The 17,912-nt window shown below is 43.3% G+C and overlaps 1 protein-coding gene across 1 annotated transcript in view; it reads left to right on the forward strand.

Moving 5' to 3' along the window:
- The window catches only part of HOOK3 (hook microtubule tethering protein 3), a 128,147-nt gene that overhangs the window by 72,202 nt on the left and 38,033 nt on the right, over positions 1 to 17,912 (forward strand). The window contains 3 exon segments of the mRNA XM_043514600.1: positions 3,805 to 3,915; positions 6,232 to 6,319; positions 7,066 to 7,135. Coding sequence (XP_043370535.1) covers positions 3,805 to 3,915; positions 6,232 to 6,319; positions 7,066 to 7,135 — 269 coding nt within the window.

Below are 17,912 nucleotides of genomic sequence, written 5' to 3' on the forward strand. Positions count from 1 at the left end.
TTCACTTTCCCCTAAGTGCCAGCCCTGGCAGGTTTACCTCAAGATGAGAGGATGTATATTTCTCATCCTGTGTGCCATGGGAGGGATAAGTACCTCTCTTGTTACCAGCACCCTCTGAAATGAAGAGCATGTACATTCTCCAGTTTACTAAAGGTGAAGTGGAGTACTTTATTTCAAGATGGGTGGACGAAAGGTACATACCTCCCCGAGGCAGCTTGTGCTTCTACCCTATATTGATCTGCCAGGACCTCATGCACATTAGCACTGGTGTCTGCACCTGTTTGTACCTGTTCCCCCATTAACATGGGATGAGCCTTGGGTCAAAGGGGTGTAGTAGTGAGTGAGAGAGCCTGGAGCACTGGGCCTGGGCTGAGGCCTGAAGCAGAGGCTGTGAGCCAAAGCCAGGCCATATATTAAAGCAGATGCTCACAAGTTCACTGTCCAGTACATGAACTTGGCAACAGTGCTGCTAGTATACTAGGCACTAGATATTTATGTAAATATATTCTAGCTAGTCCAGCTACATCCCAATCTAGTACAAGAGAAGACGGTTTAACAAAATAATGAAAAGGGATGTTTCATCCAAGATATTAGGAACAAGGAGAGGTAACGAACAGATGTCCTGAAATAAGCATGGTGGTACTTAGGTTCCTAGAAGACTCTTGTTTGTCTCAGTCTATAAATGCTGAGATACTTCTCCTTAACTCATTTTCCAGCCTGTGGGGTAGCGGCAAGTCTGACCACTGACTGAGCTGAATCCATTGTAATGAGCATATATGTTTTAATGTAACCGTAGGCATTGATCCAGGGAGCTAGTACAGTGCTTCATTGACAATAAACCTGGCCAAGGGCCTTCGCCACCGAACCATGCCTGTGGTTTTTCTTTGGGTAACAGAGGTCTGCTGAATGAGCAGGTTGCCTTATCTGCTGCTAATAGTGATAACATTTGGAGCTCCAAGGGCAGAAGCACTGGGCAACTTGGACAATGTTACTGACCAACAACATTCTAGCTTTCAACACTTAACCCTTGATGTTGAGGTTGATTGAACCAACTGTCTGAGCCGAGCTGAACAGCATACACACACAAACAAGCCAACTGACCACAAGGGGAACCTCATTCTTTCTTTCTGCCAAAGATATAAATAATTGGAAACAAAAAGTTACATGGGGAGTGTTAGGCAACCTTAACTTTAGGCATTGCTACTGTTACGCTATAATTTTAAAACTAGGGCTGTCAAGCGATTAAAAAAATTAATCTCCATTAATAATGCTGTTAAACAATAATAGAATACCACTTATTTCAATATTTGTGGGTGTTTTCTACATTTTCAAATACTGATTGCAGTTACAACACAGAATACAAAGTGTACAGTGCTCACTTTATGTTTGTTTTTGATTGCAAATATTTGCACTGTAAAAAACAAAGAAATAGTATTTTTCAATTCACCTAATACAAGTATGTCGCGCAATCACTTTATCATTAAAGTTGAACTTACAAATGTAAATTAAGTACAAGCTTATATACAAAATAAAACTACATTCAAAAATAAAACAATGTAAAACCTCAGCGCTTGCAGGTCCACTTAGTCCTTCCTATTTCTTGTTCAGCCAATTGCTCAGGCAAACAGGTTTGTTTACATTTGCAGGAGATAATGCTGCCCGCTTCTTGTTTACAATGTCACCTGAAAGTGAGAACAGGCGTTTGCATGGCACTTTTGTAGCCGGCATTGGTAGATATTTACATGCCAGATGCGCTAAAGATTCATATGTCCCTTCATGCTTCAATCACCATTCCAGAGGACATGCGTCCATGCTGATGACAGGTTCTGCTCGATAACACTCCAGAGCAGTGCGGATCGACGCATATTCATTTTCATCATCTGAGTCAGATGGCACCAGCAGAAGGCTGATTTTTCTTTTTTGGTGGTTCGGGTTCTGTACTTTCCGCATTGGAGTATTGCTCTTTTAAGACCTCTGAAAGCATGCTCCACACCTCATCCCTCTCAGATTTTGGAAGGCACTTCAGATTCTCAAACCTTGGATCGGATGCTGTAGCTCTCTTTAGAAATCTCACATTGGTACCTTCTTTGTGTTTTGTCAGATCTGGGGTGAAAGTGTTCTTAAAACGAACGTGTGCTGGCTCATCATCAGAGACTCTTATAACATGAAATATATGGCAGAATGTGGGTAAAACAGAGAAGGAAACATACAATTCTCCCCCCAGGAGTTCAGTCACAAATTTAATTGACACATTATTTTTTTAAAAAGCATGATCATTATGGAAGCATGTCTTCTGGAATGGTGGTCGAAGCATGAAGGGGAGTATTAATGTTTAGCATACTTGACACGTTAATACTTTGTGATGCTGGCTACAAAAGTGCCATGCAAATGCCTGTTCTCACTTTCAGGTGATGTAAATAAAAAGCGGGCAGCATTATCTCTCATAAATGTAAACAAACTTGTTTGTCTTAGGAAGAAGTAGGACCGGGTAGGCTTGTAGGCTCTAAAGTTTTGCAATGTTTTGTTTTTGAGTGCAGTTATGTAACACAAAAAAATCTATATTTGTAAGTTTCACTTTCATGATAAAGAGATTATACTACAGTACTTGTATGAGGTGAATTGAAAAATACTGCTTTTTTTTACAGTGCAAATATTTATAATCAAAATATAAAGTGAGCACTGTACACTTCATATTCTGTGTTGTAATTGAAATCAATAAATTTGAAAATGTAGAAAAACATCCAAAATATGTAATCAATTTCAATTGGTATTCTATTGTTCAACAGTGCGATTAAAACTGCGAGTAATTACCATTACTTTATTTGAGTTAATCACGTGAGCCAACTGCGATTAATCAACAGCCCTATTTAAAACATATTTTTATTTACACACATACCTCTTCCTCTAACTCTAAAACAAAGCAGATATTGGCTCCTTGTAAATTGCTTCACAAGAAGCTACAAGTGGATGTATCTTCATCAGAGTTTCCATTCAGCTATAGAGTTTGCATGCTGATCTTTCTTCAGTGCCGTTCTATCCAAACATGTTCTGTGACATGCTACTAATTCTATACCTAGAACTGAGCCTTTGTTAATGGAGGTATAAAGCTTTGAGTGGGCAACTTTTTGCTGATTTGTTTTTCATGACTTGCGTGTCCACTCTGAAAGGTTTATTCAGTTTTCTCCTCTTCTAGTTGTAAATAGCTGTTCATTGATCTTCTACATGGTAGAGTCCATGGGAACCTTGACTGGACCTTGATAGCTCATTACTTCTCTGGTTAAATAATCAAAAGTGCCTCTGTTCCTTTGGATTTTGGGGTTTGACCATCATCCCTCGGAGATGAAGCTCCAGATTAGTAGATTCAAAAACCATGAGAAAACACATTTACAAATGAGCAAAAAATTACCTGTTCAGATAAGCTTAGGCTTGACTTCTCAAAGTGAGGCTTGGAAAACAGAGAGATAGGGAAAGTAGGAGAATGTACCTCTGATTTTCTCTATGGTGGTTTTTTTTGTTTGTTTGTTTGTTTTTTTACTGATTTCTTTCCCCACACTTTTGAGGAAGGAGAAGCTTCACAGCTTTGTTGTCTCAGATTTTACTTGCACTGAAGTGGTACTATTCTGATCCCTTCAGTGATATTGATGATTGAAACAATAGATAGGTGAACAAACCATTTTGAATGTGCTAGATATGAATATTCCATTTGTTTTAACACTGATCTCACATTGCAGTGTAATTAATAACTTTATTTCATGCATATTATGTTGAACAGGATAGACAAACAATTCTTTCTTTGTCTCACAGGTAGTTGAACTACAAAACAGATTATCTGAAGAATCAAAGAAAGCAGATAAATTAGAATTTGAATACAAATTGCTGAAAGAAAAAGTAGACAGCCTCCAAAAAGAAAAAGATGTAAGTGTTTAGATGTTGGGGTTTTTTTTGTGGTGGTGGAAACAAATTTGTATCCTTATTACCCTGGACCTGCTAATCAAAATTACCTGTTTAGCCAAGTTATATTTCTTTGTTCACTTTAAATTGTCTGTTGTCTGGGTAAAATATTGTATAAATGTAATAACTATGGAGTTTGATAAACCTATCATCTGGCTTCAGGGTAACTACGAAAATGTGTGCAGTAGATTTTAAAAATGAAGAGCCAAGAGGACACATTTGTCTTTTTTTTTTTTTTTTTTTTATTGTCGATATCCTTTTCTCCTGTCCCTCCCCATGTTGTCTTTATCTAACCTCCTACATAGATCCCTCATGTGAACAGTGTCACAGGTTTTTGTGTTGAGCATCCAGCAGTAGAAGACTCAGAAATCTCAAATGTAATTTTAAAGTGTATTTAATTTTAAACTGGCTTTCAAACTTTCAATATTCCTCTGGAGTTAAACTCAGAAGTTTTCTTTTAAAGTAAAAAATCTTCAGTGTAGCCTCTACATAGTCCTATTTGTGGGATCAAAGTGCATGTGCTGCGAACTTTTGGAATCTTCTAGAGGCAGTCTCAACTGGGGCCACTCACCCCTCCTGTCATCCAGGGTTCAGAGGACATAAAAAGAAAAGCTTTGACCTCCCTTCCATACCTTCTGACCACCAAAGGTGCAGCAGAGAACTGCTTGCCAAAGTGCCCGAGACCCCCAGATGCACTTGGGTTGATCATGAATGGTGGGAGAGCATTCATCAAGATCAGCTGCAAAGAGCTGCTCACCAACATTAGTTCTGTACCTGGATGGAGGTTGAAGACTGTCCTGGAGTTCTTGGTCACTTGACTCACATCCTAGTTCTTCTGAGGCAGATTGCAGCTTGGATTTTTACCCTTGACCATCCTCTACTCCACCTGCAGATCTAGTTGTCATGTAACTCTGGTATGAAGTGGGCAGCTATTCAAGGCTCTCAGTGTCAGAGTCCACAGTTCCCATGGTCCTGGAGTCTGGGATAGCCAGTACCATCAATACCATTTCTGGTTGTAGTGAGACCTGTTGATGCCAGAGACACCGAATAGCTCCCATTCTTTGTACTGAACATTCCTGTGATCTAACTGACCATTTGGGCCTGGCATTTGAGAGAGGCTCAATAACCCCAACTTTTTAATTTCTTCCCACATGGAGGTGTCCGACAGTCTATATAAGGTCCCCGAGAAGGACATCAGTATTTTTGAACTCATCCAAACCTGGATTGTCAGGTAATGATGCTGGCCAATGAGAAAAAGCATTAGGCTGAAGGATCTTATGCAGTGTTTTGACAAAAAAATGATTAGTGTTTTTCAAATGTGTTCGCTGACACAATTAAATCTAATGTTTTTAAATACCACCAATCAATTGGGAGATATAGGGCTTAATACTTTTAAAAACATGTTTGGTGACTGATCAGTTCTAGGCCACTGTTAAATAAAATGTCATCCTGGGCGTTGCTGTTCCCTGATCAAGAAGCTGGGAATCTAAACAGTCTCCTGAATGTTGCACATTTGAATAACAGATGAGAAACACTTAGAGGGACAGATATTATCCTTGCCATTTTTTCATGATTTTATTTTCCAGCCAGCATTACCTCAGTCTTGCCTGGATTGAGCCACAAGCAGCTAGTTTTCATCCATGTCCCAGTCTCAACTGAATGCTCAACTAAAGGTCAAGACCATTGAATTTCTTAGGGTTTATGCTGCTCACTAGTCTTTCACCACTGGAAGTATGCAGAGGCCCTTGAAGAAGAAAGAGAAGTTACTTACCAGTAATCATAGTTCCTCAAGTGTTTTGCTTCTGCATATTCCCATTCCCCACCTACCTCCTGTCTTCTTCTGAGCGGGGTTAAAAATTCCCTTATTAGGGGAAGGAATTGAAAGTGTGTTGGCCCACTTCCATTTGATAGCTAGGAACCCTGCACAAGAGGAGAAGAAAGACAGTGAGTGCCCCTGAGGTTACTGGGGTTACTGCTCTCCTTACATTTCTGGAAGTTCATGATGCAGGTGTCTTGAGCCCACAAGTGTAGTTATTCAGGCACAGGACTCTTAAAGAACCACAGTTATTAGTGAGTAGTTGCTCCTTTTTTATTTATTTTTTTTTTAATTCTGCCCGGGGAATGAATTGGAATTCCTTGCTATGAAAGGCATTTCTAGCAGTGCACATTAATTCTCTTTGTTAAAGTGCTGACAATGATGTACATAGTGGCAACTTGCTTAGAGTTAAAGATGGATTTGTAGAGCTGAGATTAATATTTATTGTCCTTCCAATCACTCAGAGATTAAGAACGGAAAGAGATTCCCTAAAAGAAACTATTGAAGAACTTCGATGTGTACAAGCACAAGAAGGGCAGCTCACCACTTCAGGTAATGGAGAAAGAGAAACCGAAGTTACCTTTTTTCTAAAGAACGTCCACAGAGGTTTCATAGATGCAAGGTAGACAGGTTTACCTTTGTTTTATAGTTGACCAATTAACATCCACTAACTTGAGATTACAAAACAACTTCTGCTATAATCACATTTTTAGATGTTCAGAACTTCATGAAGCTTTCAACCTTTGGCTGAAATTTTCCATGCTTGGTCTCTCCCGAAATGTGATATTTTAAAAAAGTTTTTAAGAGTTTGATTTCTAAGTAATGGCAGTGAGAAACCAACTTTCTTATCTTCCTCATCTCCAAAAAATTAGCATTAATGTCCCAACATAGTTTTCCTAAACTTTTATGTGGTGCATATGGTACATATTCATTGATTTATATTCCATATATCACACCATGCAAATATTCATATTTTTACATAAACCAAGGAATAAACCGTAACTTGTGTGTGTGTTTAAAAAAAAACCACAACAAACAGCATACACCACCACCACCAAAAAAAACTTTGTCCAAAATGGAGGAAAATGGAAACCGAAAACCTGTTCAAAAATGGAGTTACGTTCTTCTTTCCTTCCTATTATAGCATGACTAGGTATTATTTCTCACATACTCACAAGAAGCATATTGTTTTAAATGTTCTCTTAAAATTTAATCCTGTTGAACAATATTTATCCATAGGCTTTTGAAACAAAAATTATTGTACTTTCTGTTAATCCTTTTCTTTATGTTTGAAACAGGATTGATGCCACTGGGAAGCCAGGAGTCTTCAGACAGCCTAGCAGCAGAAATTGTTACTCCTGAAATCAAGTAAGTGAAATCATGCTTATTGTTTCCATACACTTTAGGATGTGTATGCACACAATTAGTTCTTTTTCAGTGTTTATAAGTTTATCCCTAAGATTCACACTAATTCTTTTCTCCTCTTTTGGATTTCTACAAAGCCGTTCCTCTTACGCTTGTGATGAATTTTATTTGACCTTCCCTCAGCCAGTATTATACTGGGTTTGTTTGTTTTTTTGTTTGTTTTTTTAAAGTGCTTTCACTGGATCTCATTTCTCTAAAGAGTTTGTGATATTACTATTTTTAGGCATGTTAAAAAGGAAAAACATTTGTAACAATGGGACTTCATGTTGTTGAAGAGAAAACAATTAAAATATCAAACTGAAAACTGGATTTAAAAATCATTTGTATTATCAAGTGAGGAAAAAGAACAGGAGTACTTGTCAGAAAACAGGGAAAATCAGGAGAATAAAGTCAGAATTGAAAATCAGTATGGTTTAAGACCGTCCAGGGTGTATTTAATATTGTCCAGACACTCTAGCATCACTGAGGCTTGAAACTGGAGTAATTAGGGGATCCCCATCTCTAAGAAATACATTGTAACTCCTTTGGAATTACTTTTTCCTCTTGAGATGTCAGTACATCTGTGTTCAGTGATTGGGCAGATGCCTATGAGTTTGAGAACTCTTCTCTGGAGTGGTGAAGGTGGTACTTGCTGGATGGCTACTAATAAAAAGGGATTCCTTTCTAGCTATTTTATTGTACGTTGCTGTGACATGAGTTAGTTCAAGGTTAGTTAAAGAGCAGTGAAGAGGGGATTAATGCTTTCTGAAGCAGTATTTTCAAAGAGGCATTTATCACAAGAGCCTTAAAGGTGACCTATAAAGGAGAGAAAACAAACCTCAGCATTCTCAATGGAGCTCTGGGCCCTATCATACCTAGGCAAAGGGTGGGAGAGGAAATGCACACAAAGTGGTGAAATGACTTGCCCAAGGATATCAAGCAGCTCAGTGACAGAGCTGAGAATAGAATCCAGATTTCCTGACTCCCATTCCAATGCCCTATCCACACAGCCTTCAACATTTAAACTAGGTTCACCGGGGGAAGGAGACCAAAGCCCTGAGGTAAGTGGGAAAGCGGGATACCGGGAGGAAGCACAGGCAGGAATGTCTGTGAGGGGAGGGCTCCTGCCTCATACTGGGAATGAGGGGCGATCAACAGGTTATCTCAAGTGCTTATATACAAATGCACAAAGCCTTGGAAACAAGCAGGGAGAACTGGAGGTCCTGGTGATGTCAAGGAATTATGACGTGATTGGAATAACAGAGACTTGGTGGGATAACTCACATGACTGGAGTACAGTCATGGATGGTTATAAACTGTTCAGGAAGGACAGGCAGGGCAGAAAAGGTGGGGGAGTAGCACTGTATGTAAGGGAGCAGTATGACTGCTCAGAGCTCCGGTACGAAACTGTGGAAAAACCTGAGTGTCTCTGGATTAAGTTTAGAAGTGTGTGCAACAAGAGTGATGTCATGGTGGGAGTCTGCTATAGACCACCGGACCAGGGGGATGAGGTGGATGAGGCTTTCTTCCGGCAACTCACGGAAGCTACTAGATCGCATGCCCTGATTCTCATGGGTGACTTTAATTTTCCTGATATCTGCTGGGAGAGCAATACAGCGGTGCATAGACAATCCAGGAAGTTTTTGGAAAGCGTAGGGGACAATTTCCTGGTGCAAGTGCTAGGGGAGCCAACTAGGGGGAGCGCTTTTCTTGACCTGCTGCTCACAAACCGGGTAGAATTAGTGGGGGAAGCAAAAGTGGATGGGAATCTGGGAGGCAGTGACCATGAGTTGGTTGAGTTCAGGATCCTGACGCAGGGAAGAAAGGTAAGCAGCAGGATACGGACCCTGGACTTCAGGAAAGCAGACTTTGACTCCCTCAGGGAACAGATGGCCAGGATCCCCTGGGGGACTAACATGAAAGGGAAGGGAGTCCAGGAGAGCTGGCTGTATTTCAAGGAATCCCTGTTGAGGTTACAGGGACAAACCATCCCGATGAGTCGAAAGAATAGTAAATATGGCAGGCGACCAGCTTGGCTTAATGGTGAAATCCTAGCGGATCTTAAACATAAAAAAAAAGCTTACAAGAAGTGGAAGGTTGGACATATGACCAGGGAAGAGTATAAAAATATTGCTCGGGCATGTAGGAAAGATATCAGGAGGGCCAAATCGCACCTGGAGCTGCAGCTAGCAAGAGATGTCAAGAGTAGAATCATAGAATCATAGAATCATAGAATATCAGGGTTGGAAGGGACCCCAGAAGGTCATCTAGTCCAACCCCCTGCTCAAAGCAGGACCAAGTCCCAGTTAAATCATCCTAGCCAGGGCTTTGTCAAGCCTGACCTTAAAAACCTCTAAGGAAGGAGATTCTACCACCTCCCTAGGTAACGCATTCCAGTGTTTCACCACCCTCTTAGTGAAAAAGTTTTTCCTAATATCCAATCTAAACCTCCCCCATTGCAACTTGAGACCATTACTCCTCGTTCTGTCATCTGCTACCATTGAGAACAGTCTAGAGCCATCCTCTTTGAAACCCCCTTTCAGGTAGTTGAAAGCAGCTATCAAATCCCCCCTCATTCTTCTCTTCTGCAGACTAAACAATCCCAGCTCCCTCAGCCTCTCCTCATAAGTCATGTGCTCTAGACCCCTAATCATTTTCGTTGCCCTTCGTTGTACTCTTTCCAATTTATCCACATCCTTCCTGTAGTGTGGGGCCCAAAACTGGACACAGTACTCCAGATGAGGCCTCACCAGTGTCGAATAGAGGGGAACGATCACATCCCTCGATCTGCTCGCTATGCCCCTACTTATACAACCCAAAATGCCATTGGCCTTCTTGGCAACAAGGGCACACTGCTGACTCATATCCAGCTTCTCGTCCACTGTCACCCCTAGGTCCTTTTCCGCAGAACTGCTGCCGAGCCATTCGGTCCCTAGTCTGTAACGGTGCATTGGATTCTTCCATCCTAAGTGCAGGACCCTGCATTTATCCTTATTGAACCTCATTAGATTTCTTTTGGCCCAATCCTCCAATTTGTCTAGGTCCTTCTGTATCCTATCCCTCCCCTCCAGCGTATCTACCACTCCTCCCAGTTTAGTATCATCCGCAAATTTGCTGAGAGTGCAATCCACACCATCCTCCAGATCATTTATGAAGATATTGAACAAAACGGGCCCCAGGACCGACCCCTGGGGCACTCCACTTGACACCGGCTGCCAACTAGACATGGAGCCATTGATCACTACCCGTTGAGCCCGACAATCTAGCCAGCTTTCTACCCACCTTATAGTGCATTCATCCAGCCCATACTTCCTTAACTTGCTGACAAGAATGCTGTGGGAGACCGTGTCAAAAGCTTTGCTAAAGTCAAGAAACAATACATCCACTGCTTTCCCTTCATCCACAGAACCAGTAATCTCATCATAAAAGGCGATTAGATTAGTCAGGCATGACCTTCCCTTGGTGAATCCATGCTGACTGTTCCTGATCACTTTCCTCTCCTCTAAGTGCTTCAGGATTGATTCTTTGAGGACCTGCTCCATGATTTTTCCAGGGACTGAGGTGAGGCTGACCGGCCTGTAGTTCCCAGGATCCTCCTTCTTCCCTTTTTTAAAGATGGGCACTACATTAGCCTTTTTCCAGTCATCCGGGACTTCCCCCGTTCGCCACGAGTTTTCAAAGATAATGGCCAAGGGCTCTGCAATCACAGCCGCCAATTCCTTCAGCACTCTCGGATGCAATTCGTCCGGCCCCATGGACTTGTGCACGTCCAGCTTTTCTAAATAGTCCCTAACCACCTCTATATCTACAGAGGGCTGGCCATCTCTTCCCCATTTTGTGTTGCCCAGCACAGCAGTCTGGGAGCTGACCTTGTTAGTGAAAACAGAGGCAAAAAAAGCATTGAGTACATTAGCTTTTTCCACATCCTCTGTCACTAGCTTGCCTCCCTCATTCAGTAAGGGGCCCACACTTTCCTTGGCTTTCTTCTTGTTGCCAACATACCTGAAGAAACCCTTCTTGTTACTCTTGACATCTCTTGCTAGCTGCAGCTCCAGGTGCGATTTGGCCCTCCTGATATCTTTCCTACATGCCCGAGCAATATTTTTATACTCTTCCCTGGTCATATGTCCAAGCTTCCACTTCTTGTAAGCTTCTTTTTTATGTTTAAGATCCGCTAGGATTTCACCATTAAGCCAAGCTGGTCGCCTGCCATATTTACTATTCTTTCGACTCATCGGGATGGCTTGTCCCTGTAACCTCAACAGGGATTCCTTGAAATACAGCCAGCTCTCCTGGACTCCCTTCCCTTTCATGTTAGTCCCCAGGGGATCCTGGCCATCTGTTCCCTGAGGGAGTCAAAGTCTGCTTTCCTGAAGTCCAGGGTCCGTATCCTGCTGCTTACCTTTCTTCCCTGCGTCAGGATCCTGAACTCAACCAACTCATGGTCACTGCCTCCCAGATTCCCATCCACTTTTGCTTCCCCCACTAATTCTACCCGGTTTGTGAGCAGCAGGTCAAGAAAAGCGCTCCCCCTAGTTGGCTCCCCTAGCACTTGCACCAGGAAATTGTCCCCTACGCTTTCCAAAAACTTCCTGGATTGTCTATGCACCGCTGTATTGCTCTCCCAGCAGATATCAGGAAAATTAAAGTCACCCATGAGAATCAGGGCATGCGATCTAGTAGCTTCCGTGAGTTGCCGGAAGAAAGCCTCATCCACCTCATCCCCCTGGTCCGGTGGTCTATAGCAGACTCCCACCATGACATCACTCTTGTTGCACACACTTCTAAACTTAATCCAGAGACACTCAGGTTTTTCCACAGTTTCGTACCGGAGCTCTGAGCAGTCATACTGCTCCCTTACATACAGTGCTACTCCCCCACCTTTTCTGCCCTGCCTGTCCTTCCTGAACAGTTTATAAACCATCCATGACTGTACTCCAGTCATGTGAGTTATCCCACCAAGTCTCTGTTATTCCAATCACGTCATAATTCCTTGACATCACCAGGACCTCCAGTTCTCCCTGCGTGTTTCCAAGGCTTTGTGCATTTGTATATAAGCACTTGAGATAACCTGTTGATGCCCCTCATTCCCAGTATGAGGCAGGAGCCCTCCCCTCACAGACCTTCCTGCCTGTGCTTCCTCCCGGTATCCCGCTTTCCCACTTACCTCAGGGCTTTGGTCTCCTTCCCCCGGTGAACCTAGTTTAAGCCCTCCTCACTAGGTTAGCCAGCCTGCTGGCAAAGATGTTCTTCCCTCTCTTCGTAAGATGGAGCCCGTCTCTGCCCAGCACTCCTCCTTCATGGAACACCATCCCATGGTCAAAGAATCCAAAGCCTTCTCTCCGACACCACCTGCGTAGCCATTCGTTGACCTCCACGATTCGACGGTCCCTACCCAGGCCTTTTCCTTCCACGGGGAGGATGGACGAGAACACCACTTGCGCCTCCAACTCCTTTATCCTTCTTCCCAGAGCCACATAGTCCGCAGTGATCCGCTCAAGGTCATTCTTGGCAGTATCATTGGTGCCCACGTGGAGAAGCAGGAAGGGGTAGCGATCCGAGGGCTTGATGAGTCTCGGCAGTCTCTCCGTCACATCACGAATCTTAGCCCCTGGCAAGCAGCAGACTTCTCGGTTTTCCCGGTCAGGGCGGCAGATAGATGACTCAGTCCCCCGGAGGAGAGAGTCCCCGACCACCACCACCCGCCTTCTCCTCTTGGGAGTGGTGGTCGTGGAACCTCCAACCTCAGGACATCGCATCTCATGCCTCCCAACCAACGGAGTCTCCTTCTGCTTTCTCCCCCAGACATATCATCTGGTCCACTCTCCGCATTGGTACCTGTGGAGAGAACATGAAAGCGGTTAGTTACCTGTGTCTGTGTTACTGGAACCCGGACATTCCGCTTACCTCTTCTGGAGGTCACATGTTGCCAAGCTTCTTCACTGGCCTCTTGGCTCCTCTGTGCAACCTGCTCTACATCTTTAGAGCTTTGTGCCCCTAGAAGGCTATCCTGAGTTTGGTCCAGAAAATCCTCAGTCTCTCGTATACAACGCAGGGTCGTTACCTGTTGCTCCAGACCTTCAATCTTCTCTTCCAATATGGAGACCAGCTTGCACTTTGTACAGACAAAGTCGCTTCTGTCCTGTGGAAGAAAGACAAACATGGCACATCCAGTGCAGGTCACAACAGCTGAATTCCCCCCTTCCATATCACCTACCTACTACGGAGCTTCCTCAGAGACGTTGGCAAGATGTAAGCCTCAATGGGCTCACTCCAGGCGAACTCCCAGGCAAACTCCTGCTGTGAGCTGCTCTGCTGTCCCCGCTGCTCCGCTGGTTCGCTGCCGCTCAGCTGGTTCGCGAGGCTCCGGCTATTTTTAAACAGCCAGGCTTCCCTGACGCAAACACACAGACACCCTAATGCCCGCCCCCTGCAGGCTAGCAGCCAATCAGACACTCACTCAGGCTCCCTCCCAGCAAACACACGCTCGGATACTTCCTCAGCAAGCAAACACACACACTCGGATACTTACCAGTCCCAGGCAAACTCCTGCTGTGAGCTGCTCTGCTGTCCCCGCTGCTCCGCTGGTTCGCTGCCGCTCAGCTGGTTCGCGAGGCTCCGGCTATTTTTAAACAGCCAGGCTTCCCTGACGCAAACACACAGACACCCTAATGCAACAACAAGTAACAAGAAGGGTTTCTTCAGGTATGTTGGCAACAAGAAGAAAGCCAAGGAAAGTGTGGGCCCCTTACTGAATGAGGGAGGCAAGCTAGTGACAGAGGATGTGGAAAAAGCTAATGTACTCAATGCTTTTTTTGCCTCTGTTTTCACTAACAAGGTCAGCTCCCAGACTGCTGTGCTGGGCATCACAAAATGGGGAAGAGATGGCCAGCCCTCTGTAGAGATAGAGGTGGTTAGGGACTATTTAGAAAAGCTGGACGTGCACAAGTCCATAGGGCCGGACGAATTGCATCCGAGAGTGCTGAAGGAATTGGCGGCTGTGATTGCAGAGCCCTTGGCCATTATCTTTGAAAACTCGTGGCGAACGGGGGAAGTCCCGGATGACTGGAAAAAGGCTAATGTAGTGCCCATCTTTAAAAAAGGGAAGAAGGAGGATCCTGGGAACTACAGGCCAGTCAGCCTCACCTCAGTCCCTGGAAAAATCATGGAGCAGGTCCTCAAAGAATCAATCCTGAAGCACTTAGAGGAGAGGAAAGTGATCAGGAACAGTCAGCATGGATTCCAAGGGAAGGTCATGCCTGACTAATCTAATCGCCTTTTATGATGAGATTACTGGTTCTGTGGATGAAGGGAAAGCAGTGGATGTATTGTTTCTTGACTTTAGCAAAGCTTTTGACACGGTCTCCCACAGCATTCTTGTCAGCAAGTTAAGGAAGTATGGGCCGGATGAATGCACTATAAGGTGGGTAGAAAGCTGGCTAGATTGTCGGGCTCAACGGGTAGTGATCAATGGCTCCATGTCTAGTTGGCAGCCGGTGTCAAGTGGAGTGCCCCAGGGGTCGGTCCTGGGGCCCGTTTTGTTCAATATCTTCATAAATGATCTGGAGGATGGTGTGGATTGCACTCTCAGCAAATTTGCGGATGATACTAAACTGGGAGGAGTGGTAGATACGCTGGAGGGGAGGGATAGGATACAGAAGGACCTAGACAAATTGGAGGATTGGGCCAAAAGAAATCTAATGAGGTTCAATAAGGATAAGTGCAGGGTCCTGCACTTAGGATGGAAGAATCCAATGCACCGCTACAGACTAGGGACCGAATGGCTCGGCAGCAGTTCTGCGGAAAAGGACCTAGGGGTGACAGTGGACGAGAAGCTGGATATGAGTCAGCAGTGTGCCCTTGTTGCCAAGAAGGCCAATGGCATTTTGGGATGTATAAGTAGGGGCATAGCGAGCAGATCGAGGGACGTGATCGTTCCCCTCTATTCGACACTGGTGAGGCCTCATCTGGAGTACTGTGTCCAGTTTTGGGCCCCACACTACAAGAAGGATGTGGATAAATTGGAAAGAGTACAGCGAAGGGCAACAAAAATGATTGGGGGTCTAGAGCACATGACTTATGAGGAGAGGCTGAGGGAGCTGGGATTGTTTAGTCTGCAGAAGAGAAGAATGAGGGGGGATTTGATAGCTGCTTTCAACTACCTGAAAGGGGGTTTCAAAAAGGATGGCTCTAGACTGTTCTCAATGGTAGCAGATGACAGAACGAGGAGTAATGGTCTCAAGTTGCAATGGGGGAGGTTTAGATTGGATATTAGGAAAAACTTTTTCACTAAGAGGGTGGTGAAACACTGGAATGCGTTACCTAGGGAGGTGGTAGAATCTCCTTCCTTAGAGGTTTTAAGGTCAGGCTTGACAAAGCCCTGGCTAGGATGATTTAACTGGGACTTGGTCCTGCTTTGAGCAGGGGGTTGGACTAGATGACCTTCTGGGGTCCCTTCCAACCCTGATATTCTATGATTCTATGATTCTATGATTTATAACTAATCTGGACAATACAAAGAACATTCCTCTGTTGTGACCTGTGCGAGTTTGGTTCTTTATGATTAATAGAGAAGGTCTGAAAGTATTTTTTTCCCTGGAGGAAACGGGTTTTTATTTAATGTTAAACTTGGAAATCAGGTACCTTCTAGCTTGAAAGACACTAGTCGTGTCTGGACTAGGAAAAAAGAACAGTTTTTTTTTGTTTTTTTTTTTTTTAAGCAAGTTAACTAAAATGACATTAAACATCACCTACCACCTCATGTAGACGATGGCTTAGTGATGTATAAAATCATATTTGCCAATATTTTAAAAAAAAAAAAAAGTTTCCTAGTCTAGATGAGGCTTTTGGTGACAGGAAAGCTAGTGTAATAGTACATCACAAGAGCCAAGAAGGGTGAAAGCTGAGCCATTGAGTGAGGAAGGAATTTTCAGTCATACTGTTCACCTTTTTTTTAAACACCATCTTTAAGAGGTTAGAGAAGAATATCTTAGATTCAGCACCTTCACCCCTTCAGTTAAGATGTAAGAACAATATACTCCCTGTGAGATCCTCTTGCAAATCCTCCAGGAAAATGAGGGAAGACCAGAGTTGACAGTCCTGTTACTTTCTAAGGTATACAAAAAAGCAGAGGGCAGGAGGCGAACCTCCTTTTTAAAATAAAAAACAAAAAAACCTTTCAGGCCTTCTTTATATGTCATGATGAGGCAAACAGTGGCATAAGCCCTTTTTTAAAAAATCCTTTGCAGGTCACCTTTAAAGGCAGCTCGGGGTAGTTGAATGAATGCTGACTACGTTCATAAGAAACCAGTAGATTGCAAGTTCTTTTGGGGAGGGACAGTTTACTACTGTGTGTTTGTACAACGCTTAGCACAATGGGGCCCCATTATAGAATTAGAGGGTTACAAGGGACCACAAGGGTCATTTAGTCTAACCCTCTGCCAAAATGCAGGATTTGTTGTATCTAAAGCAGGATTTGTTGTGTCAAAATTCTTGGTTGGCCCTCAGTCATTCTCATAATAAACATGATTTAATAATTAATAACAATGTAAAAAATGGGCTTGGAGGCAAAAGTGCCCCTCCTCTCTCATCTAATTTGTCCTGTAATGTTGCAGTATGCTAAGTATACAGGTTTTCATTGCCACTTGGTGGGGATCCTGCAGTCATAAGAACAGCCATACTGAGTTAGATCCATCTAACAAGAGATGGTCCATCTAGCCCAATATCCGGTCTCTGTCAGTTGCCAGTGCCAGATGCTTCAGAGAAAATTAACAGAATAGGGCAATTTTGACTGATCCATCACCTGTCATCCAGTCCCAGCTTCTGGCAATCAGACTTTTAGGGACACCCAGAGCATGGGGTTGTGTTCCTGACCATCTTGGCAGATAGCCATTGTGCACCCACCCTCCGTGAATTTTATCTAATTCTTTTTTGAACCCATTTATAATTTTGTCCTTCACAGCATCCCATGACACCAAGTTCCACAGGTTGACCATATGTTGTGTGAAGAAGTACTTTCTTTTGCTTGTTTTTAAACCTGCTGCCTATTAATTTCAATGGGTGACCCCCCCAGTTCTTGTGTTATGTAAGGGGGTATATAACACTCTCTTTTTCACTTTCTCCAGACCATTCATGATTTTATAGGCCTCTCTCATATCCCCCTTTAGTTGTTTCTTTTCTAACCTGAACAGTCTGCTTTTTAATCTCTCCTCAGATGGAAGCTGTTCCATACCCCTAATCATTTTGTTGCCCTTCTCTGTATCTTTTCCAATTCTAGTAGATCTTTTCTGAGATGAAACAACCAGAACTGCACTCAAGGTGTGAGCATACCATGGATTTATATGATATTTTTTGTTTTATAATCTCTCCCTTTGCTAATGGTTCCAAACGTTAGCTTTTTTGACTGCTGCTGCACATTGAGCGGATATTTTCAGAAAACTATCCACAATGACTCAAAGATCTTTCTTCAGTGTTAACAGCTGCTTTAGACCCTATCATTTTGTAAGTATAGGTGGGATTATTTTTTCCAATGTGCATTATTTTGCATTTATCAATATTAAATTTCATCTGCCATTTGTTGCCTAATCACCCAGTTTTGTGAGATTCCTTTGTAGCTCTTTGTAGTCAGCTTTGAATTTAACTATCTTTTTGTATTGTGCAAATTTTGCCACATCACTGTTCACCCCATTTTCCAGATTTATAAATATGCTGAACAGCACTTGTCCCATTACAGATCCTTGGG

This window comes from Dermochelys coriacea, chromosome 5 (assembly GCF_009764565.3).
Source record: "Dermochelys coriacea isolate rDerCor1 chromosome 5, rDerCor1.pri.v4, whole genome shotgun sequence".
Taxonomy (NCBI): domain Eukaryota; kingdom Metazoa; phylum Chordata; order Testudines; family Dermochelyidae; genus Dermochelys; species Dermochelys coriacea.